Raw genomic sequence first — 23,326 nt, 5'->3', positions numbered from 1 at the left:
AAAATAATTATAGTAAGCCTAGATCGGGGAAATCTGTACTTGGATTAGCTATAGTTGGTTATTTTTAATAGAGTAGCTTGATTTGAACACTTTTAAATTCGTTTATACAAAATTAAACGAATGGTGACCATGTTTTTCTCATCGATCTTTCACTATAGATTTGCATTCAAAAGAAAAGAACATTTTGATCAAGCAGTTCTTGTTACATGTAGCTTGGACTCATTTGATATTGGTGATTTGTGGGTACTGTGAATATTGAATATGCACTTTTTGGCATTAAAAATTTTTTTTGCACTTAATTTGTAATATTTATTCATGTTTTTAATTAAAATGCAATTCAGTTAATTTTAAATATTATAGATTACAAATACAAAGGAAGCCAAATAATGTGAATTCAGTAAATGGCTACATTTCCAATCCTGGAAATTAATACAGCATTCAAGGAAGAGGCGATCTCCCTGCTTCACTTCTGTTTCTTTGCTAGTTTAACAAGTTCAATAATCATCTCACAGTGACACAAAAGAAACTATTCAGACTTTGGAAAAAAAAAGGGACAATTTTATTACAGATCACACTCTAAAAAAAACTGAGTCAAAATCATCCAAGATGATGAAAAGAAGACAAAATACAGAAGGTCTTGGTTTGTGCATGTGTATTTTCAGAATGGCCTCATGCGTGTGCCAAGGGGCGGTGCTCTGTTGGGTGGTGTGATGGCTATATCCAGATAGTCTCCAATCTGGAAGCGCTGAGACTGCAGTGTCATTGAGTCATCTGCACCTTTTCTGCCAGACACAGTACTGCCAATCTCTTTCAACCTGAAGGAGGTGGGAGAAGAGAGGTTATTAAAGACGCAATATACATAGCTCACCACAATCTTTAGCTACGTGAATCCAATGAGCGCAGTCTTTGGTGTGATACTCACTTGTACATCTTCCCTCTGGGATCAGGGTAGACAATGGCAAAGCTAAAGTAGGTGCCCTTTTTCCTGGCCTCTGGATATACCTCCTTCACCAAGCTAGTCAGCTCTTTTAGTGTAGCATCCATCCTGAAACACATACACACAATCAGAGACCAGCTCCAGTGTCCTTATTCCCCCCCAAAAAAACCAAAAACCAAAAAAAAAACCAAAACAAAAAAACAAGGCCCTTATCTCCTTAACTTTTTCACAATGTCCTTTTTGTCTGTGGAAAAACTCCACCGTATATGAAAAGAGAGCCAGAGACAGGTGGGATATGACACAGAGGAAACAAACTGGACGATACATGAGAACTATAGCTCGAACTTTAAAAAGGGCCTGCCAATGTTTTTATTTAGTCCTCTTAACTATTTAGCCGATGTGCTTCCAATTATGTTAACCACGGCTGCCAAATCAACCAAATCAATCAACGTCCTCTGTCGCCACAGCAACAATGCTATCACTGATCAGCGATGCTACAGGGAGATGGCCAGGAGCACTGACTTGAGAAAATTATCCAACCCCGAAGAGCATCATAACACTATGTTTGTGTTGTTTTACAAACTTAGCTTAAAACACTGGCGAATCCTCAACTCTGGCCAACACACTCACAAAAAAACAAACAAACAAACAAAAAAAACAGTGAGACATCTGTGATCTTACCAAGTGTATATCTGCAGTTCGCTGGAAGGGACATTTCCTCGAGCAAATTCATCAACTCTGTGGTGTCTCCCACTGTTGGTGGTGAAGACTCGCAGCAGAAGGGGGCAGGTCTGCAGCAAAGAAACATAATAATAATATTACTGAACAAATTCAGTTTACAATGGAAGAAACACAATGAAAACATCTGATTCATAAGAGATATAAAAAAATATTGATTTCAAATAATTCAGGTGTGTATTCTCTGTGATTTTTTAAATGATTAACAAGGAACCCTGCACAAAGTAACAGAACCTGATACGGCGAGTCCATCTGTGCACTTCTCCGCTTTTATTTTGCAGTTTTCCACCACCATGTATGGTATGCCACAGCCCCATACTTCACTGCTCTCTCTCACATGGATGAACTACCACTTTGTTTCTGTTGCTGGTCTTGCGTAGTGGTTTAGCAGAAGCTATAAAACTCTCTCTTAAGATGATGAGAGAAATATACATGTAAATAAAGTTTAAGCTTGTTCCTGTAAATTCACCATTAAAATCTTTACTGGGAAAACACTGAGAAAAGCCCATTATCCAGCCACCTGATCCACAAACTCTAACGTGAAGAAAAGCAACTTTGTAGCTGCTCCCATCTACCACTGTGTTTTTTACACAGTGAATAACTGACAGTAAAGCTATACAGGTTTACTTTCCAGTTGATAGGAACACTGTATAAACTCTCACTACCAATGTCACAGTAAGTGAAGCCAGCTAATGGAAATGTGGACCGCACTCAAAATTATTTTACTACAAGGTTAAATTAAGTGAAAGCTTTGACATCCATCTCATAAGTCTGCCTTGAAAGATGTAAGATCTACTTCCCAATCTCAATGAAGAAAGAAAGCAAAGGAAATCTATGGTGATCGAGGCACAGGCTTGTTTACACACCAGTAATAAGATCAATGCGTTTTCATTTTGTGTAAACTGGTGCAAGCATACTGTTCTAAAGATATGAAAGAGACGCATTAGAGCCTTTGGATTCACATTTTACTGACCGATTATTTTACGCACGTCACAATGTTTCCCTGATTGCTAATTTCTGAACTTTTGCCTACAAATCTAACTTTAAACTGCAGAGCTATTTTATTTGTTTTACTCAAAATGCTACAAAAGTAAACTGATAGTAAGACATCACTGAAATTCTTGAATCTAAATCTAACCGGACAACTGAGCTAAATTAATGCTTTGGCTTGCATTTGCGTATAGGCACATTTCAAAACGCCAGGATTTCGATAAAGACCTTAAAGGTATTCTAGCTTAAAAAAGGGGGAAAAATGTCTCGTGCTTTTGCCAGCTGTGAATTACGATTCAAATATAGCTTTTCTTTTTTTCTTTTTACCATTTTATGAAGTAAACACTAAGCAAAAAGTTACTAATCAGCTGCAAAATTATATCAGGTTAACATGATATATGCAACAGTGCCGCTGGATGCTATCGAACTGAATTTTAGCTCACACGCCGTTGCTCATTAGCACACTTTGTATCCAAACTGGTGACTCTCTGAGCATTAACGCTGCATATCCTGAAAACAAAGCACAAATGCAGCTTTATCCATTTTTACCCCTAAAACTGCGACAGTTCTGAGCAAACATCAGCCAGTCTGCATCAAAGTGACTAGTTAGCTTTCAGGGCTAACCCAGGTTAGCTCGGAGCTAATAACAAAAACAGCACGCGAATCAAAATTCGCTGGTTACCTTTTCTCTGTCAATTGGCTTCTCTGGTTCTTTCTTTATTTCCTCCTGTGTGATCCGCGATTCAAGTGCCATTGCTACTTTTTTAATAATTTACTGCTTCAGTTAGGTGACTTGTGCCTCCGTGCTGGATATTTCAGTCAGACTGCAGCCAAAAATGAGGCGGATAGCATGTAGTTTCCTTTTCCGGTGTGCTTTCGTCCACCGCAGAGTAAGTTACTGCCACCTTCTGGTCAGGGACGCCTCCAGATTTTTTTCACTGGGGTGGCTGTATGGGGGGGCCATTAAAAATATTGGGATGGCACAACAAAAAGAGAATCAGCGGTTTTATTATGTTATTGTCAAATATAAGTTATATAAGAGAGAAAGAAAAGAATTATATGCCTAGTTAATTTCCTGCTATTAAAGTTAATATCACTGAAAATAGGTACATGAAAGCAAATAAGATTTTGAAATCCGAATTCGCTCTCTCAGTATGGAGTGTGGGTGGCCAGTGCACCCCTGTCTCAAACACCTGTAGCAGCCTTTCAAATGATGTTAAGGTAAATGCTCATCCTGCAGCACTTGTACAGACTTCCGCTGCCTGATCTGAGATCAGGCAGCCAAGTCCACCTACAGATGTGAAACCTGCTATTCAGTCACATGCTGCTCTCCCCCTCACTCATTACATGGCGCGAGGGTGAGCGTGTGTAGATTTCTGGGTAACATATATGTGAGCGTTGTACAGTGCGTCTTTGTACAGTATGTATGTGTGTGTGTTTGTGTAGTGTGTGTATCCTAACAGTGCCTCTCTCTGTTCTCCTGCAGTTGTGGCTGATCAGGAGCTACTCTAACAATCAGCTCTATTTTACCTCTCTCTCTTTCTTTCCACCCATTCACTGTGTGTGTGTGCGTGTCTTGGAGCCCCCCACCATCACCACTGCATCACCACCTCCTCTCATCAGAATGGGCAGCCAATCTGCCAGCTTTCACCCCTCTGTTTTCACCCTGTGCTGACTGAAAGATCAAACAGTGGCTCTTTGAGTCGGGCCCTGACACTGATACTCATTCATTGATATGCATCAAGAATAAGTGCTGCTGTTATTCCCCTAATGACTCCATTACGATCACTGATGCCCTCTCTGTCTCAGCTCTTGTCTCCTCATCATGCTGGGTCATGTTACGTGTAGTTATGCACATGAGAGTCCAGCCAGGATGTCTGCAATTCTGCACGGAGACGCTTCTGCTTCATTCGTCAGCTTTTAACACGCTGGCACCTTTTCGTTTGCAAAATATTTGTTTAAAAGTTTATATCTGTACCTCGCCACTCAAACTGCAGCACAGAATGCAGAACAAGTTAGAGCTTCCTCAATAGTCTTCATTTCTGAGCGTCCTTATTGTAAACTGAGGAAGTTGTGCTTTATCCTCCCACATGTTGACAAACAGTGGGAAAGGCTCATCGGTCACAGCCATCAGCAACACACAGAGCTGCTCTGTCCTGCAGGGTGACTGCTGCCAAGTCCTGGTTTGGACCTTAAAAATCATCTGACTCTACCTGTTTCAGCTTGCAGCCACAGACAGATCGCGCACACACATTAAACCCCAGCGCAGCTTTGCTTCTTTCTGCTCTCGGACTTCCACACTGCAGAGGAGGTGCAGTGGATGGTCATCCAAACCAAGTTTATTTAGTTGGGAAAATCCAGTATGTCAAAGAAAAGTGACTCATCCCACTCATCTTGCACATGAAATTGAGCTCTTTTCCAAAGAGCACTAACCAGCCTGTGAAACAGTAAAAAGTGGAAAATTTCTATGAAACTTTAATGGAAACAAACCTTTCTTGCATTCCCTTTGTTCTTTTACTTCCTGCCCAGGTTGTCTGTTTTCCCTCTTTAGTAATTGCCTGCCCTGTCCTTATTAGTTTGATCAATAATTGGCATTTCATCTCATTACTACTTTGAGTTTATATTCCTGAATAAAATTTGATAAAACTTTGTAGCGATGTAGAGTGAGGTCATGTTAACAGTCCATTATAAGTTGATTTACATCCACCGAGGACTTCAAGGTCAACTTAATGGTTTACTGGTGGAAAATGGACAAAAACCTTATAACCTGAAAATATGAATCTTACAAGTTTTGGTGTGTATTACACAGAAAGCACTGAATAAAAATACCTTTGGCCTCTGATCTCTGCTTCAAGATCAGTAGCTTGATCTGAAGGTCAAAGTAATAATAATTCTAGACAAGGCTATTTAAAACTATGTTTCCTACTGCTCTTGTTTGTATTGTATGTATATTGACTTATAGGGAGTGATGTATGGGGATTCCAGCTATCACACTTCTTTGGATCTCTGACCTCTTCTTGAGGTCAGATAAGATCAAAATTTAATAAAATGCCTTTTATCCTTAAAATCATGCTTAAAAATCAGCTGTTTTTACCAACATTTATTTCATTAGGACTTTGTTATGTACATTACAATAACAGGCTATAACCAGTTAAATACGTAACAATATGAATATCCTTGCACAATGTTCCTAAATAAGGAATTTTTTTTGGGAAAACAAAATAAGGTTGTGATCAAAAACGTTTTAAATTTGATGTTGATTCCTAAACAATAAAACAGATTTTACTAAGTAATGAAATTAATGTGCTATATCCACATAAAAATAATCAAAATTATGTCAAGCCTTTTAAAATAGGTTTTAACAGAGCAAATAGCAAAACTCTCAGAGTGCTTCTTGTCACAATCCAGAGTTTTTCTTGTTGCTAAAAATGTTGTATTTCTCCTCTCTGTTGGCTCTTCCTCCAAAAATGCACAATCTGCGCTGTGTTGTTTTATTTTGAAAGTCATCATAGGAAGTTATCAGACATCATCCTGGCTCACTTCACACTGAGAGGTGCATCTTTGATTTCATGCAAAGGAAGCAGGAGCTGCAGGTTTGTGTTTTATTCAGTTTCTTAGACTGAGATTTTCTTTCAAATGTGACTGATGCAACAACAGGCTGTGTGTGTGTGTGTGTGTGTGTGTGTGTGTGTGTGTGTGTGTGTGTGTGTGTGTGTGTTTCATACTGAAAAGGATCATGTGGAATACTTTCCCGGAAACATCCTGACACTGAAGACACAAGGTAAGAAAACGACAACAAAAGCAAAACAAAGGTTAATCTTAATTTATTGTGGTAAAAGTCGCTTCAGGTTTTTATCAGAATTTCTGTTTTTACTTCACGACAAAACATCTCCAGCTAGAAACAAACCTCTTAATAAGCATGTCATGTGAAATATATCCCAGGTTCTTTTAGTGCAAGTACACATCATCTAAAATATGTGAATGAACCAATCAGTGACCGAGTGTGAACGGTGAAGCTCAGTGAGAACCACAGCAGTGTGCTTGTACAGTGTGTTTCAGTGTGCTTTTAGATGAGTGGGCTCGGTTCAGTACAGTCCACAGTGGGCAGAGAGGTTCATCAGTTCACATGAATGCTGGCAGTGGACCTTCTCCCCTCCTCCTCTCACTTTCATTCCTTTTCATCCCGTCCTCTTTCAAACTCGTCTTTTGTTCAGCGCCGGTCTCTGCTTTCATCATTTGCCACTGACTTCCTCGTAAATGTCTGAAATCGGTGTCCATGTGTCAGACGTGTAGATGCTGTAAAAGAAGCAGATAAACACGGCCATGTAATGACAAGAAATGCAAAAGAGTGCGCTGATGAATCCCTGTTCTGTAGTGCAAGCATTCCCATTCCCTTGTCACTGTCCTTTCCCCCAGGATGTCTTGGCCCGCTCTGTACACTCAGTTGGTCGGGGCGAACCGTCATGCCACCAGCCTGGGTAAAATCTGGCTCTCTGTGCTTTTTATTTTCCGGGTCATGGTGCTGGTTGTTGCCGCGGAGAGCGTCTGGGGGGACGAGCAGTCTGACTTCACCTGCAATACATTGCAGGTAGGAAGTGTCCATTTTTACATCTGATCCACACATGGGATGTAAGTCATAATGACACTTATTTGTTAAAATAAGATTTGGGTTTTATTGTCTGAGCTTGAATTCTGCAGCTCAAAGAATCATTCTCTCACCCCCAGTTTGCAAAGAATACAGAATCTACTCTTCTCACTGGTTTTAACAGATTGCTTCTCTCCACTGGTTTCCTGTATGTCTAAGAACTGACTTCAAAGTTATACTGTAAAGTTTTATACTACATAAAGTATTAATAATCTAAAAAGTAGTCACTATCACCACTTAATATTTTTATTGTGCTTTTATTGTGTCGGGCGCCACTCCTGTCGGCTAGAACAGGAAACGGAGACTCTGTGACAAGTTTAAATGACAGCTGAGTGATGGCATGGACCGCAGTATCAGAGGAGTGTTTCCAGCTCTTTGCTGAATTGGTGCCACGAAGAACAGTTCTGAAGGCAAAAACAGGTTCAACCCAGCACTTGTGAGGTGTAACTAACAAAGTCGCTGGTGAGTAGGGCTGCTCGATTATGGCAAAAATGATAATCACGATTATTTTCACTGAAATTGAGATCTCGATTATTTGACGATATTTATTTAACAATAACAATGTATTGAATAATGGCTTTAAAGATTGTCAAAAAATAATATAGAATAGTGTGCAAATACTGATTACAGTGGAAATGTTTGCAATATAAAAAATAAATGAAAAATGTAAACATCTATGTTTAGTGAACTTCAAAATACTGCACAATATTTGATCCACGTCTGACTCCGCAAACCCATAATGTTTCCACACCACTGAAGTCGTTTTACCTCTCTTTTCAACCAACGGCATTCTTTCTTCAGCAGCCATTATCCTCTCCTCTCCAAATAACTTCTGCTTAGCTTTCTGAGCTTTCGGAGCTTCCCTCAGGTCCTCTTAATTGTTGTGACGCGTGTTCGAAACACAGAGAGGTGCGCTCGATTTGCCACTCGGAGCAGCGCCAGAGTAAAGCACGAGGGAGGTGCTAATAATCGGCTCAGTCATTTTTAATGATCGTTGAAAGCCCAGATTGTAATCTACATTAAAATTCGATTAATTGAGCAGCCCTACTGGTGAGTTTAGTTACACAAAGACTATCTCAAAGCAGAACGATCTTGGCCTTTTAGCGTAAACTGTCCACAGGTACAAAGGTACAAACGTATGGACAAGACGTATAAGATGACACAGAGTGTGATAATTATTAGCAGCTTCCACCTACTTTTCACTCAGTAGCTGACCTTTGATTTCAGTGGACCAGGCAAAGAGATTAACTAAACACTGATGTTGTCATAATTGTGACGATCATGGTGGGTTTGTTTTCCCTCAGCCTGGCTGTGAAAACGTCTGCTATGATCAGTTCTTTCCCGTGTCCCACATCCGTCTCTGGTGTCTTCAGCTTGTCTTTGTCTCCACGCCAACACTCCTGGTTGCCATGTATGTGGCCTATCGTAACCACAGAGATAAGAGGAAGCTCCTTCAGGTGTGTGCGTTGTTTTATTATGATTACGGCAAAGTCATCGTGATGACAGACAAAATGATGATGTCATTTGGGGCAGCTGTGACAGAGACCTGATTTGCCCCCAATGCATTAATCAGTGTGTGTAAGTTAATATTAGATAAAAAGGCACTTAGGCATGTATGAATGTGTGTGTTTGGGTGAATGAGACTTGTAGTAGAAAGCTCTTTGAGTGCTCAAATTATCTCATCCTGTGCGACAGAGTCCTGGTAGAGCTGGGTTTCTCAGCGCAAAAGGCCAAGATGAGGAGTTGGAGACTCTGAAAAAGCGGAGGCTCCCAATAGCTGGTGCCCTCTGGTGGACATATGCCTGCAGCCTGGTGTTCAGGCTGCTGTTTGAAGCAGGATTCATGTAAGACCAGTGCTTCCTTTTTCCGTCAGTCTCAGATGGCTGTTTTGGTTTGATGGTATGATATCTGTGTCTCCAGGTATGCTCTGTATGTGGTGTATGATGGTTTCCAGATGCCACGGCTAGTGCAGTGTGATCAATGGCCATGTCCTAACCTGGTGGACTGCTTCATCTCACGTCCGACTGAGAAAACCATCTTCACTGTTTTCATGGCCACTACCTCATCTATCTGCATGGTCCTTAACGTGGCTGAACTTGTATATCTTGTCATCAAGGCTTTCACTAGGTAATAGTATTAATCAGACAGTCAGGTGATTAATCAGCTGATTGACGCAATTCTTTTTTGGATTATTTTGTTTTTGAGTTTTAAGCTGTGCATTCCATATGCACTTCTTTATATTATATATAATTTATTTATTTTTTCTTGCAGGGGTCTCTGTGATCAGAAGGAGAGGAAATTAGGCAGTAGAGAGAAGATGCGGATCAGGACTAACCAAAAGTCAGTTGTTTCAACCTGATTTTGAAATGTAGCAAGAAGATGGAGGGTGGAGAAGAAACTGATAAAAACATTGTCATTTTAGAGATATAATACATGTGTGAGAATCATAAATGTAAATACAACTCACAAATCGGACATTTTCGATGATACTCTGTAGAAAATCAAGGGGTGGAGAGGATGTTAGCATCTCAAAACTATACTTTCATGTTAAATGAACTTGTATGTAGATAAGCTGTTTAACAAATAAAAATATAAATACATCATGTGTATTTAACTACATGCGTTTAATGTTGAGGTCATTTTAAATACTTTTTATTCTGTCCAATGTCCAGAATCATGTTCTATAAATTGTTTGTAGAAAGAAAAAATGGGGACAGCTACAATTTCCTATGAGTACAAAACAAGCAGACCACCAGAAGGCAGTAATGTAAAGCAGCAGTCCCCAACCCCTGGGCCTTGTCCTGGTTGAAAGGTCCTGATGAAAAGCCACTGGTGTACAAACATTTACAAAAAGTTGTATTTTTCATAATAATTAATTGAATGTAAAACTTCTCCAGATAACATTTAATCTTCTTTTCATTTTATTGGTTATGTAGTATATTCTTATGATATTTATGATGTTTGTGTTTAAAGGAATGAAAAAGACAAACCCATGAATTCTTTTGTTCTGTAATGAGGTACTGTACTCTGCTGACCCCTGCTGGTGAGCAACCAGGTCTGCAACAATTCCTTCCCCTGCCTACCCAGAGGGACTTTCCTTGGGTGACACAAAACTAAGTGATAACATAGGTGAATAGATGGTGTCACCCCATCCTTTGTAGTTGTTAAGAAGCAACAACAAAAAACTTGTTTTCTCGTACAGAAAAAGAAAAAACTTTGCAATGTTTTGGAGTGAAAAAAGGTTTTAAAAAAGCTACAGTGACATTTATAATTTATTTGTCTCTGCCTGCATTCTTAAGACTGTGGATGTTATTTATCACTCTACTTTTCACATTTATTGCAGTCAACATTTATACTATGAATCATTTAATCTCACATGAATACCAAGGTAGTCTTTTCTGTTTAAAAGATGTGAAAAATGGGCTATATGTCAGTGTTTAATTATAAGGCTCTCATTGGGTGGATAGAATTCATTTTATTCTTCACTGGTGCTCTGAGCCATATTAAGCTTGGCCACACGGCTGACTATTACTGCAAGATTTTCATGTCTGTACTAAGCTTGGAATAGTCAAAGGAGTTTGCAAAGAAAAGCGTCTGGACTTCTGTGAGTTGCTTGAAGACGTTTCACCTCTCATCCAAGAACGTCTTCAAGCAACTCACAGAAGTCCAGACGCTTTTCTTTGCAAACTCCTTTGACTACGATGACCTGGATGACTGAGAACCTTCACAGACATAAACTTGGAATAACTGATTTTAGTTTCTGCATTTTCTGCTTCTGTTTATATCGTTTTTGTCTTTACATTTGTATTTTGTTGTGTTTAATTTCTGTTATCCTGTATCTTTTATTATGAAAACTTGATGGTGTTTAATGCTTCTGTTCTTTTAAATCATTTAAAATATCATCTTTGTAGGTGAGGTTTACCCTTAATGAGTAACTGAATGTAATTTACTTGTAACTAAATGTCATGTATGTAATGTAACACTTTAACATGTAATTCCTTTTGGGGGCTAAAAAACTGTTGCAATATGAAGAACTTTTAGAAAGATGAGCTTACTTTTACACTTCCATTTTTGTCTATTTTTTTCTGATTTCTCCATTTTTGACATCAGTAATCTTCCATATTGATGTTTATGTGTAATGACAGTAAAAAAGCTAGTAAGTTAGCTAATATCCAGACGGTGTTTTACCTCATACAGCATTCAAGAAAAAAGGAACAATCCAAATATATATTTTTCCCCTTATCAGAAGTTCTTAAAGAAAATTTTTGTCTGGTCAGGAATGTGATAGTTGCGTTGCACCACATATACACGCGCGCGCACTCAAACGCGCGCCTTCCCCTCACCACCCCCCTCGTGCGCCCCTTGCACGGGGACACCAATGTTTGACAGTGGCGGATGGCCTTGGCCACGCGGGACGCAGCCGCTGTGCTTCGCCTTCGCGGGACAGGTTCCACAGGCGCCCTTTTTTAGACTAGACTAGCCTCGCGTATTCTTCTTTTCTTTTTTCCTCCTTTTTTGTTGTTAACTTTCTCTCTCTGTTACTCTGTGTATTGCTCTCTCTCTGTCTCTCTCCCTCCCTTCTCCTCTTCTATCAATCTGCCTACTCTTCTCTTGGTTGCCCCGAGAACCTCCGTGGGACTAACAGAAAAAAGAAGAGAAGGAGCGCGGTGCCTAACGGTAAGCAGGGTCACCGTAGAGTGATGCTGGAGGCTAAAGTGGGAGGGAAGAGGGATTATCATCTTTCCACCTGCTGGATTATCAGCACCTCTCATGGTGCGTTCACATCCATGTGGGAAAGACGGCAGACAGGAAGCCACAAATCCAAAGCAATATCGTCCAGGCTTAAATAATCTTTGGGAAAAAAGAATGCATTTTGTGGGGGTTTAGGCTAGATTTTGATACTTTAATTAAAAAAAGTTTTTTTTAAAGAGTCATGGACAAGAAACTAATGGAAAACAGGCGGTAGGACTGTTTTTTGTTTTGTTTTGCTTTTAATAAATTTGAGGTCAACTGTAGGGAAGTTTACATTTTAATTTTGATGGCTATTTAAATGCAACCATTGCTTTTGTATAGGAGACACACTGTCTAATGTTACCACGAAAGGAAGAACCTTCCTGTAGTTTTTCTGCTTGTTGGAATTGTACTGTGTGACTTGCTGTAGTAAATGGAAGAAATAAGTTGCTGCTACCAACCAGCCAACCAGCTGCTGAATTGATTATTTCCAAACTCTCTTTAGATGCTGTGTGCCATTCTATAAATCTCTGCACACTTTTAAAAAAAGACATTTTTTGTACTTTTAGTATCTTAGGCAACTTTGGACCCATTTATTCACTTGTGTGTACAGTTACAAACTCTTTCCACATTTTTGGAATGGCACTTTTAGACATATATTTACATTTTTAATATATGTATCAAAAATATCTTCTTTGTGCTGGCAAACTGCATTTAATCATCTTCAGTACTATTCCACACCATGTGAAACTAATTGCTTAAACACTGAGCACAGTCTTCTCAAGTTTCTGGATATACACTAGGGTAGCTGACTAACTGAGTAATGAACAGAATTGTCTTTGATTGTGACTGTGCATATTTTTAAAAGGATTTCGTTGCGCAAATGGCAGGCCAGGAGTTAACTGTTTGGGTTGTTTTAGCACAAAGACCTCTGATCCATCAAAAGCACACAGCAGCCAGAACAATATCCATCTGGCAGCTTCCCTATTGTCTGCCATGGCCGATGGTATTTCATCACGTCAACACATCATGTACATGTACACATACCACCGTTAGACTGGTGAATTTGTAGCCATTTGTCAGTTGAGAATATGTTTCACGTGTAAGACATCTGAAAAGTCTTTGTTATTTATTTATTTGTGTTTCTAAGCAGTTTTTTAAGAACACAGTTAAATCATGACCGCGATATTTCCTTTCTGTCTATGGAGCTTCCGTTCTCTCTCTTTCTCTTTTTTTTACTCAGTTGACCTACCTCTCATCAGACACAAATTCCTGGATTTACATTTTATTTTGGAAGTAAGTTACACAGTGGCGATATGGAGGAGTACAGAACACTGCTGAAACTTTAGAATGTATGTATATGTTTGTGTGCATTCATATCAGTGAATCCCAGGCAAACATTTGCCCTCATCAGCATTCCTGGGATGTGATGAGTCCGGCATTCAACAGTGACAACCTGTTATTCACTCACTTCACTTCTCACAGATGGCCAGCCATTGTCCACTAACCAGCCAGTCTCGCATCACACACACACACATACCAGCGCAAGTACACACAAATTTGGCACATCCAAAAGCAAATGTATACCATGGAATAACTATCAAACATTCAGACACGTGCAGTGCTACTGTGAGCATTGGATTGCACCAAAATGTCAGATGAAGAAAAAAGAGTGAAATTAATTCAAAGTAGTGATAAATGAACCCTTTTAAACTGCAGCTACCAATTCTTAGTAGTACACTTAGTTCAGAGTACTTGACTGTTCCGGGTCCTCTGTGAGACCTCTTTCTCCTTTTTCATGTAATTCCACATGGAATCTGTGAAGCTGAAACCTGGACTCTGTGAAGGTCCAACACATTCTCATTCCAAAACGTAACATACCGACACTATGAGACAAATCGTCGGTATGTTACGCTTTCGGAGGCACGAGAACCGTTTGGAATGAATCTACACATGTAAATTTATTTTACGTTCTGATCATGCATCGCTTTGGAAAACACTATCTGATATGGTTAAGGTTAGGATTAAGGTTAGGGTTAGGGCTGGAATACACGGCTGGAATGTGTGTTACCTCTGCGAGTGTCATTCTATTGGATTCCATCCACAATCTGGAGCGTATCATAGGGATGCGGAAGGTTACCTTTGAGATGCCTTGGGACGTGACAAATCGTAGTTATGTTACACGTTGGGAATGAGAATGCTCTGAAAGGTCATACCATACGCTGCCGGACTCAATTTAGCTAGTTCTTTATGTCTTATGCTATGTTTCTGGGGTTTTCATCATGCTGCAGAATTAATTTTGAAGTTATCACTCTATAGACCTGTGTGATTGATAATTTAAAATATCTGAACTGTTTAAAAAATTTGGACAGTTCTTAGCACTGGTACTAATCCTAGCATCAGGTGAGGAGTAACAAGACCGTTTCCGATGCCATACTATAAGTATATGGCATCATTTGTACCTACTGTGCACTAAAATGTTTCTGGTTAAGAAAAATATTCATATTGGCATCAGCATCAAAAAGCCCTGTATCCTTTTTTGTGTGATGTCTGTATGATGATAGCCTAAAAAGCTAACACAAAGCATTTTGTCTCTTCCTTCCAGATATAGTTTTTGTTCTGATTTCTGGTCGATGGATTTATCTCTGACAACACAACAATATTTTAGTAAGTCAGCTTAATTTTTCTTTTTTTCAAAACAATCCAACTTATTTGAAATTTTATTTTGAAGTCTTTTCTCTTCGCATTGAAGTTCGAAAGTAGTTATGCTTTCTGTGCTCAGTTGAAAAGAGCTTTTTGGGCAGCAGCCAAGTTTTTGTAAAATTTCACAGTGAAACACCAAGGTTTAAATGGTAAAAAAATATTTCTTGGTATTGTAAGGCAAGATACTGCTTGAGATGTTCATGCAGTTATTTTGTTGGTAAGTATTAACAGCACTCGTTTATATGAAGCAATATTTCAGAATATCAAAGAATTTTGTTTTTGATGATGATAGCCTTTATATTGTAAGGTCTTTACCTTACAATATATAGCACCTTGAGACAATTACTGTTGAGATATAAATAAAATTTAATGGAATTAAACTAAATATACACTGTTAAAAAAAACATCTTAAAAAAACAGTAATATTCCGGCAGCTGGGGCGCCAAAATACTACCGTAAAATAACAGAAAATAACTTCCTCATAAAAATACGGTTATTTCCAGTAATGACAATACAGTTTGTTGCCCTAATTTTACATGGGATCTTGCCTTTTCCAAGTGCTTTTAGACATTAAATTAGGAACATTTTAACGTGATTAAACAATGAAATTACCTATAAACAAGGTCAATGAATGTGGCAATATGAATAATAATACGTAAATGTACAGAAATATACAGTTAACAGTTGGTTTAAATAATAATGGATTGCATGCCCTGGGACAGACTGACAGAGGCGAGGCTGCCATATCGCACCATCGACCCCTCACCAGTAGGCGGTAGGTGAGAGTCTTGACCAAGGACACAACGACCTAGAGTGTCCGAGCCGGGGCTCGAACCGTCAACCTTCTGATCACAAGGCGAACTGCCAACTCTTGAGCCACGATCGCCCTAAATAGCAATGCTAATAATACTTATGTGATGTAGCAGAAGCTTATAGGAATCATGTTATATACTTTTCCATAGCATTACATTTGAATTCAACAGTTCAATCTTTCAAATAACGGACAGATATTTATGAAATCATGATACATTTGTGAATGCATTTTAACAATCTAAATATGCATATGTACAGACATACATTTAATAAACATGAAAATTATGTTTTATTACATTACAGTGATTTAACGTTAATTGACATTTGAAATGTGTCACAGTCTATTTATGTAACTTTAATGTTATTCTAGAAGAACAGAACAAAACTGTAAAATGCACAGTAGAATACTTTTATATTAGGATTTTTTCCTACAGTGCAGCCATACCCGCCACCTTGTGGTTGTTAGTTCACATTCATTGGCTGATGCTTAGCGTCATGTTATTATGTGTCCCAACATCCAATGGCATGTCACATTGTTTTCATGGCCACACCCTCACCCCAGGTGCAGAGGCCTATTTCTGTTCAGGAATGTTGTGAATACTTTGAGATTTATATTAATTGCATTTCCTACCTCTACATTTATGTTTTAAAATATATAATTAGCACAGCGTGGCCGTGCAATGTTTTATATGGTTTTTTTAGTTTTTATTCCTATTAATTATATTTTCACTTGTTACCTCTGAATTATTGAATCAGACCTAGATGACATGAAATTTTCTGCAAAATTATAATTCAAATACTCCTTTAATTATTGATTATTCTCATTAATTTTCGATCATTTTATATATTTTTCCATAGTATTACATTTGAATTTAACAGATCAAATATTTGTGAAATTATGATACATTTCTGAATGTATTTTTACAATCTAAATATGCATATGTACAAAAAAATATATTTAAAAAACAAGTAAATTGTGTTTTACTATATTTACAGTGATGTTATGTTATTTTACATTTGACATGTAAAATCGCAGTCTACTTGTGTAAATTTAATGATATTCTAGAAAAACAGTACAAAACTGTAAAATATACAGTAAGATACTTTGACATTACTATTTTTTGGAACAGTGTATGAATAACTGTGGCTTAGATGAATACTTTCAAAAACTTCTAGGCTAAAGACTTTATAGATGAACTGGCCATTAGATCTCATTAGGACTCACTAGTCTGTGTTTGACACAGACTAAAAAGGGAACAATACTAGTTCTTTATGTTTTCATGGAAAAGAAGTGTCAAACTGATTACAGGACGAGAAAGCGAATGTTTGGCATAAGAAAAAAGGGAAACAGACTGACAGAGATTGAATGATTCCTCATAAACGTCATGGAAAATACACTCACCGAACACTTGATTAGGACACTTGCTAGTACTGATTTTCAGAACTGGCTTAATTCTTTGTGAATTCAACAAGATGCTGTATACATTCCTCAGAGATTTAGATACGTATTGACATGATTTTCTGTGATGACACACACACACACACACACACACACACACACACACACACACACACACACACACACACACACACACACACAATCAGACATAGAGACACAAGGTAAAACAGTATCAGCCATAAAAGTTCAGATAAAACCCTAAATACTGACTTTCTGTTGTATTGTTCTTTAATTGACTTTTTATTGTTCACCACAGACTCTCATGTCTCTTTGTAGGCTAGAAAACTGAGAGAAGCATGGGTGACTGGAGTTTTCTAGGGCGACTGCTGGAGAATGCTCAAGAACACTCCACTGTGATTGGAAAGGTGACCGACTATTGATAACAAAAACATGATCTGTTAAACATATTAAGCTTACCTTTTGATGATTTTCACTGTATTTCCTTTTCATAGAACTTTTGATACGCCAACATTGTTGATGACATTTTCTGGTTTTCAGTTTGGTAAAAGGCAGACCATACTGACACTGTGGAGAAACCACAAGCTTTAGTTACCCTCTGCATTATCCAGGAAGTACTAACTACTGTGTTGCTAACTGTCATGTTTGTCCGAACCAGGTTTGGCTCACAGTACTCTTCATCTTTCGAATTTTGGTGCTGGGTGCAGCAGCTGAAGAAGTTTGGGGTGACGAGCAATCAGACTTTACCTGTAACACACAGCAGCCCGGTTGCGAGAACGTTTGCTACGACGAGGCATTTCCCATCTCCCACATCCGTTTCTGGGTGCTGCAGATCATCTTTGTCTCCACACCAACCCTCATCTACCTGGGCCATGTACTACACATTGTCCGCATGGAGGAGAAGAGGAGGGAGAGGGAAGAGGAGCTCAGAAAGGCCGGACGACACCAGGACGACCATGACCCTCTCTATCAAAATGGAGTTGGTGATGGTGGAGGGAAAAAGGAGAAACCCCCAATTCGTGATGAACATGGAAAAATCAGGATACGCGGGGCATTATTGAGGACCTACATCTTCAACATAATATTCAAGACTCTGTTTGAAGTGGGCTTCATTCTAGGGCAGTACTTCCTGTATGGATTCCAGCTGAGGCCTCTCTATAAATGTGGCCGCTGGCCCTGCCCCAATACTGTGGACTGCTTCATCTCCAGGTAAGAAAGTTCAGTTTTATTGTTTTGCATCACAATCAAAGTTTTTTTTCTTTGTGTCTTTGTTTAATTATTCTTCATTATACTCTGCACATACATCCTGTCATTTAGTTATATTTACTAAATCTATCACACTCTATGTACTTGTACAACACTAATAGTCTAAACAACACCCCACACAGCAAAATTGGTATGGCCCGGATCTGGCCCACACAATGTGCTTACACATGGCCCACATACCGCAAAGAATGACGGCCCTTTGGTGGCCCAGATCTGGTTTGCCAGAGGTGGCCCACACATGGGCCAGCACAAGGCCAGTTGCAGACACACTGGTGGTCCTGTGCTGGCCCAGAACAGTTTCAGCTTTGGCCCCAGATATCAGCCTAATGTGTACCTTAATCAAGCCATGTAATAACAACATGTGCCGGAACATAATAGTGCAAAAGTAACATGACAAAACTCTGTTCACACAGTGAATGGACTGATTCTTATATAACGCTTTTCTACTCTCCCAGATTACTCAAAGTGCTCCATATTCCACAATCACACACTTTCTCTAAACTGAGTGCTTCCTAACTACATTCATACACATTCACACTCTTGACATGGAGACTTGAGGAGCCAGGGATTGAACCACTAACCTTCTGAACAGTAGGTGACCTGCTCTACCTCCTGAGCTACAGCCACCCAGTGACAAACATGAGTAAACCCTCAGTAGGTTTTGGATAAAGTGTACACTCACAAACCTGTCAAACCTGCATTTCAAATGTTGGCTACCATAGTGGTATAGTATTGCAACATGGCATTTGGGTCTTCTAACTAAAATAGGAAAATAGGAACATAAATAGTGGCATCATTGCCAGGCCTGGCCCACATCTGGTTGACATACACCCTGCCATGACACCAGTCAGTCAGAAGTGCCAGCTTGATGCTAGATCTGGGCCACATACACCAAACCACAATCGAGCCAGATGTAGCATGCCATCACATAGACAGTGCCATCTACGCCAAGCCTGGCCCCTATCTGGATGACATACCACTTACCATGCCAGAAGTCAGCCAGCAGTGCCAGCTTGACACCAGATCCGGGCCAGACCTGTCTGCATGCAGAAATGGGCGGTATGTTGTAATGCGGCTGGCATTGCAGTTTGGTCAGTTGTAGTGTTGTGGCTAATAGACTGCTTCAAAGAGTTGAAAGAAAACAACAATTTATATTCCTGTCTCCAACAGGGTTGCCACATTACTAGAATTTTGATACCCAATACCATTTTAATACCATGGGGGCAAAAAAACAAACAAATTAAGAATAATTTTTTCTTACAAAGACTGATAGTGCAAAAATAAAAAAAGACAAGGTTATCCGAGGTTGTGCTGGGCTTTTAATCATTTGGAACCACTTTATTTTCTCTAAAATAACTGAAAATAAAGTGCTCTGCTACTGGAGGAGGTACAAATAATGAGCTACAAATAAAGCTTTAGTGGCTTTGTCTTGCTTAGCATCTTTCAAATGTCCATGCTCAGCTGGGTGTGGGTGGTTTAAGTGTCTGATTAGGTCTGTTTTTAAGAAGCTTTTCGCGCTGGTCCTCCTACAGCTTACTTTGGCGAACTTTGTGTTTTCACTCACATTGAAGCGCTTCTATGCTGATGACATGCTAGTGTGTGGCTGTGAGTCTGACTATTTGCTCTACGTGTGTTGCACATGCGTGAAACAAACCAGCCCATAAATAAACAAGGCTGATGGGCTTGTTACTAATCTGGGCCATGGCCACTGAAATATACACACTGTTTTAAAGACGTGACACTAATGTTAGTTAAAATTATACTCGAAGCTAAATTACATTTATACATGAGCACATAATACTATGTTAAAAACATTAAGGGGCCAGCTTGGCTAAAGGTTAAAATAGTTAAGTCAGTATTTATAAATAAACAAAATGCTCTTAACACTCAGTATCAGACGGGTTGTATCACGTTTGTATGTTGTATGGTGTCAATAATATGGTGTCAATAATATGGTGTCAATAATATGGTGTCAATAATCAATAACCTTAGCATGGTCAAATCAAATCTTTTGTTTGTAAGTGACAGCCAATGTGAATCAAGGCAAAGGGCTTAAAGAGAAGCCTTATTTCAATATGTGGATGAATCTAGGGATGCAAAAAGGCTCAAGAATTATTTTGAATTATTTTGAACGGACAATCATGCAAAACTACTCTAGGAGAGACCCCCAGTTGGAAGTACAGCGTTACCTGAGTACCTGAGTATAATAAGGTCAGTTTCAGTTAACACAAGAGAATTTTGTGTTTACAGAGGGAGTCTAAAGTAAAAGGACACAGTATGAACAAAAAAGTCAATACCATCACTATCAATGTGAAGGGCATGGGACTACAGAATTAATATTATATTGTATAGGTAGTATATTGAATAGTAAGGAGCTAGTTGCTTGAGTCTATGAAGATATTGTTCAAATATTAACATTTTTGCCCTTGTGGGTTATTTAAAAATGATTATTACCAAGTGTACCCACTGCAGCCTTTTGCCCATCGCTGAGAATGAGAACAATGAGAAATCCAATAATAACATTGGATTTTCTTCCTTCTTCTTCTTTTAATGTTACATTTCCTATTATACACTGGTGTGATTTGTTAATCACAACCTCTTTTTGTTCCTCTGTTGCCGTAGGCCCACTGAAAAGACAATCTTCATCATCTTTATGCTGGTCGTTGCCTGTGTCTCTTTGGTCCTCAACCTGCTGGAGATCTATCACCTAGGCTGGAAGAAAGTAAAGCGAGGGGTCACCAATGAGTTTGCACCTGATAGCGAGTCACTGATTATGGCTGAAGATGAGCCCACAGACGCAGAGACGAGCCCTGAGCAGACCTCTCCGTTGGTGCTCGACTGTCTGCCGGCATTCGGCAGCGTGAGTGTGATGGGAGACGGGGCAGCTGAGGGAGGGGCCTACAGCCCACCAGAGTCTTTCCCTACTGTGACCTCCTTAAACGCTGCAACCACCCCTGTGCCTGCCGGGATGAAGATGGACAGCACGATGTTCCACCCAGATGACTTCTTGTTGGATGCTGCTTCTTTTTACAGCAGCGGTGAGAAAGTGGGCGTTGGAAGTCAAGGACAGCTGGTAGCGATGGAGCAGAACTGGAACAACATGGTGCTGGAAGTCCACAATCTGAATGGAAAAAATTCAGCCTCAGCCTCCTCCTCTCCTCAAGTTGAAAAGACCCCAACACCAGAGGAGCAGCAATCTGCATTTCCCACACTTCCGCGCAACACCCCTCTTTCTTCTCTCATGCCAAAGGAGATGGCAATGAAAGAGGAAACCACTGTCATCACAGCACCTTCTAAGGTCCTGCACAATGACTTCACTGTGGTAACCAGAGCGGAGATGCATCAGCCTCCTGCTGCTGCGGGGACAGACAACCGCAAGCCAAGTCGGGCCAGCAAGAGTGGCGGTGGACGAGCTCGCCCCGATGACCTGGCCGTGTAGCTAAAACACACACTCACTCACACTTTTACCCAACTATGCATGCATGCTCTATACACAGAGAGAGCCTACACATGCTTTTTTTTCTTTTAATATGCACTGCAGCATAAAACCACACCTAAGCATGCACTTCAGTATGAGCCTGATGCCTGCTGGAGTTGGCTGCTTAGTTTATAGTCAACACTGCGAATCTGAAACAGGGATAAAAAAAAAAGTCTTTCTGTCATATGGAAGACAACATCTTGATGCCCCACATAGATATCGACAACATTAGGGTATGTCCACATTAGTTTCTTAACGTGTAAGTTTTCAGTTCAAAGGAGGTTCAAATTGTTTAGAGTAATGGCTGTGCGCATGGGGGTCCATTTTTTTTTCATTTACAAACATATAAAAACATCCAGATTATTTTAATTTTACTTTTTAACTATTAGGTTTAGAGGCTAAATTAAATAGGAACTGGCATGTTTTCAGCTTCATTTCAACTAATTAAACAGCCTACTGTGGTAATGTCATTACCAAGCATTCAGCTCACAATGAGAAGGAGATTAGATGGTTAATAGCACTCTTGTGTCAGTATAATAATGATGAAGCTAAAGAGAGAAGTCATTAGGCTAAGCTTAGCATACTGAGTTAACACAGAGGGAAAAAGTTACCACTTCATAATAAACAGCTCTAAAATGTATTCATAATACATTTGTGTTAGTTTAATACAAATAGAAAAAATGAAAAGAGCATTTGTTTGTTTCCATCACAGTATTAATCTTCCAAGAATCAATCAAACAACCCAGATGCATCATAGCAGATAGTTTCTATTATACTGCTTTTTCCAGTCAAACTACTGTATATTAAAGATGGCACTAGCCACTGTGATGGCCAAAGAAACTATATCTTTTGTATATAGATTTTCGAGACCAAAAATCTTATCAGGCCATGGTTGTCATTCCAGCTTAGAGTTTTCAGGAATTTTCCTGTAGCCATGATATTGCCCACTGAAAAAAGTATCACCCCCAGCCAATTTAAGCTAATCATATCAAATCCATTGTTTTAGTAGTTTACTGACACAAAGACAGAAATGCACAAGTCAATTTTACTGCTACTTAATTTTGCTTCTCTGGCCATTCTCTCACTCCTCTTTGACAAAAGATAAATAATACAGAATAAGAAATCTAGATGACATTTAATGTAACTGCACACATCACATATGCACACTTAAAATATCCACACAGCCAGCAAAAATACAAATAAGGAAAGGTTATTGTGATGATGATGATGACTGGACCTACTAATAAGTTTTTGTGCAGTTTTTTATTTTCATCTTTCTTTTATTTCTTTCCTGTGAGACATCAGAGGAAAGGTTTGCACTTTTGTTTCTTGAGCTTTAATTTTCTTGTGATGTGATGGTGGAGCTGAAGTGTCGTAAGTGTGTAGAACTTGTCCATCTCTGTGTACGCTCTCTACACAGCCTGTAGTTTTAATAAATAGAGGGATTCACAGCATTAGGAAATAGCAGGTGACCATAAAGCAGGTCCACCCAGAGATGTAGTTTTAAGGCTTTACAGGCTGTGTGTGTGTCTGCATTTAGGTATATTTATAATGTTTCATGTTTACAAAATAATATCTCTGCAGTTACATCAGGGTAAACTATATATA

The 23,326-nt window shown here is 39.2% G+C and overlaps 3 protein-coding genes across 3 annotated transcripts; 2 read left to right on the top strand and 1 right to left on the bottom strand.

Moving 5' to 3' along the window:
* Nucleotides 1-533: 533 nt before the first annotated feature.
* Nucleotides 534-3,526, bottom strand: sap18 (Sin3A-associated protein). The gene is made up of 4 exons (XM_031740770.2): nt 3,348-3,526; nt 1,619-1,728; nt 923-1,045; nt 534-815 (listed from the first exon to the last, which is right to left on the bottom strand). Exons 1-4 carry the CDS (start codon nt 3,417-3,419, stop codon nt 659-661), a joined length of 462 nt encoding a protein of 153 aa, XP_031596630.1. The 5' UTR covers nt 3,420-3,526; the 3' UTR covers nt 534-658.
* A 2,875-nt stretch (nt 3,527-6,401) lies between these two features.
* On the top strand, nt 6,402-9,780 carry LOC116321022 (gap junction beta-2 protein-like). The gene is made up of 6 exons (XM_039607349.1): nt 6,402-6,446; nt 7,082-7,253; nt 8,615-8,767; nt 9,006-9,154; nt 9,231-9,437; nt 9,582-9,780. Exons 2-6 carry the CDS (start codon nt 7,083-7,085, stop codon nt 9,667-9,669), a joined length of 768 nt encoding a protein of 255 aa, XP_039463283.1. The 5' UTR covers nt 6,402-6,446; nt 7,082; the 3' UTR covers nt 9,670-9,780.
* A 1,942-nt stretch (nt 9,781-11,722) lies between these two features.
* LOC116320992 (gap junction alpha-3 protein-like) lies at nt 11,723-22,044 on the top strand. The gene is made up of 5 exons (XM_031740734.2): nt 11,723-11,987; nt 14,647-14,708; nt 17,293-17,381; nt 17,633-18,183; nt 20,863-22,044. The coding sequence occupies exons 3-5, from the start codon at nt 17,313-17,315 to the stop codon at nt 21,677-21,679; spliced, it is 1,437 nt and encodes a 478-aa protein (XP_031596594.1). The 5' UTR covers nt 11,723-11,987; nt 14,647-14,708; nt 17,293-17,312; the 3' UTR covers nt 21,680-22,044.
* The last annotated feature ends 1,282 nt before the right edge of the window (nt 22,045-23,326 follow it).

This window comes from Oreochromis aureus, linkage group 23, assembly GCF_013358895.1.
Source record: "Oreochromis aureus strain Israel breed Guangdong linkage group 23, ZZ_aureus, whole genome shotgun sequence".
Classification (NCBI taxonomy): domain Eukaryota; kingdom Metazoa; phylum Chordata; class Actinopteri; order Cichliformes; family Cichlidae; genus Oreochromis; species Oreochromis aureus.
Note: the sequence above shows the minus strand (reverse complement) of the source record. Positions and strands in the feature narration are given on the sequence as shown.

Bases quoted from the DNA above. Each gene is read 5' to 3' on its own strand.
- sap18 (XM_031740770.2), bottom strand. From the start codon at position 3,419: ATGGCACTTGAATCGCGGATCACACAGGAGGAAATAAAGAAAGAACCA. The intron at 1,729-3,347 runs GTAACCAGCGAA...TCTTTGCTGCAG, and splicing joins AGCCAATTGACAGAGAAAAG to ACCTGCCCCCTTCTGCTGCG. The intron at 816-922 runs GTGAGTATCACA...CACCTCCTTCAG, and splicing joins CCCAGAGGGAAGATGTACAA to GTTGAAAGAGATTGGCAGTA.
- LOC116321022 (XM_039607349.1), top strand. From the start codon at position 7,083: ATGTCTTGGCCCGCTCTGTACACTCAGTTGGTCGGGGCGAACCGTCAT. The intron at 8,768-9,005 runs GTGTGTGCGTTG...CCTGTGCGACAG, and splicing joins ATAAGAGGAAGCTCCTTCAG to AGTCCTGGTAGAGCTGGGTT. The intron at 9,438-9,581 runs GTAATAGTATTA...TTTTTCTTGCAG, and splicing joins GTCATCAAGGCTTTCACTAG to GGGTCTCTGTGATCAGAAGG.
- LOC116320992 (XM_031740734.2), top strand. From the start codon at position 17,313: ATGGGTGACTGGAGTTTTCTAGGGCGACTGCTGGAGAATGCTCAAGAA. The intron at 17,382-17,632 runs GTGACCGACTAT...TGTCCGAACCAG, and splicing joins ACTCCACTGTGATTGGAAAG to GTTTGGCTCACAGTACTCTT. The intron at 18,184-20,862 runs GTAAGAAAGTTC...CTGTTGCCGTAG, and splicing joins GTGGACTGCTTCATCTCCAG to GCCCACTGAAAAGACAATCT.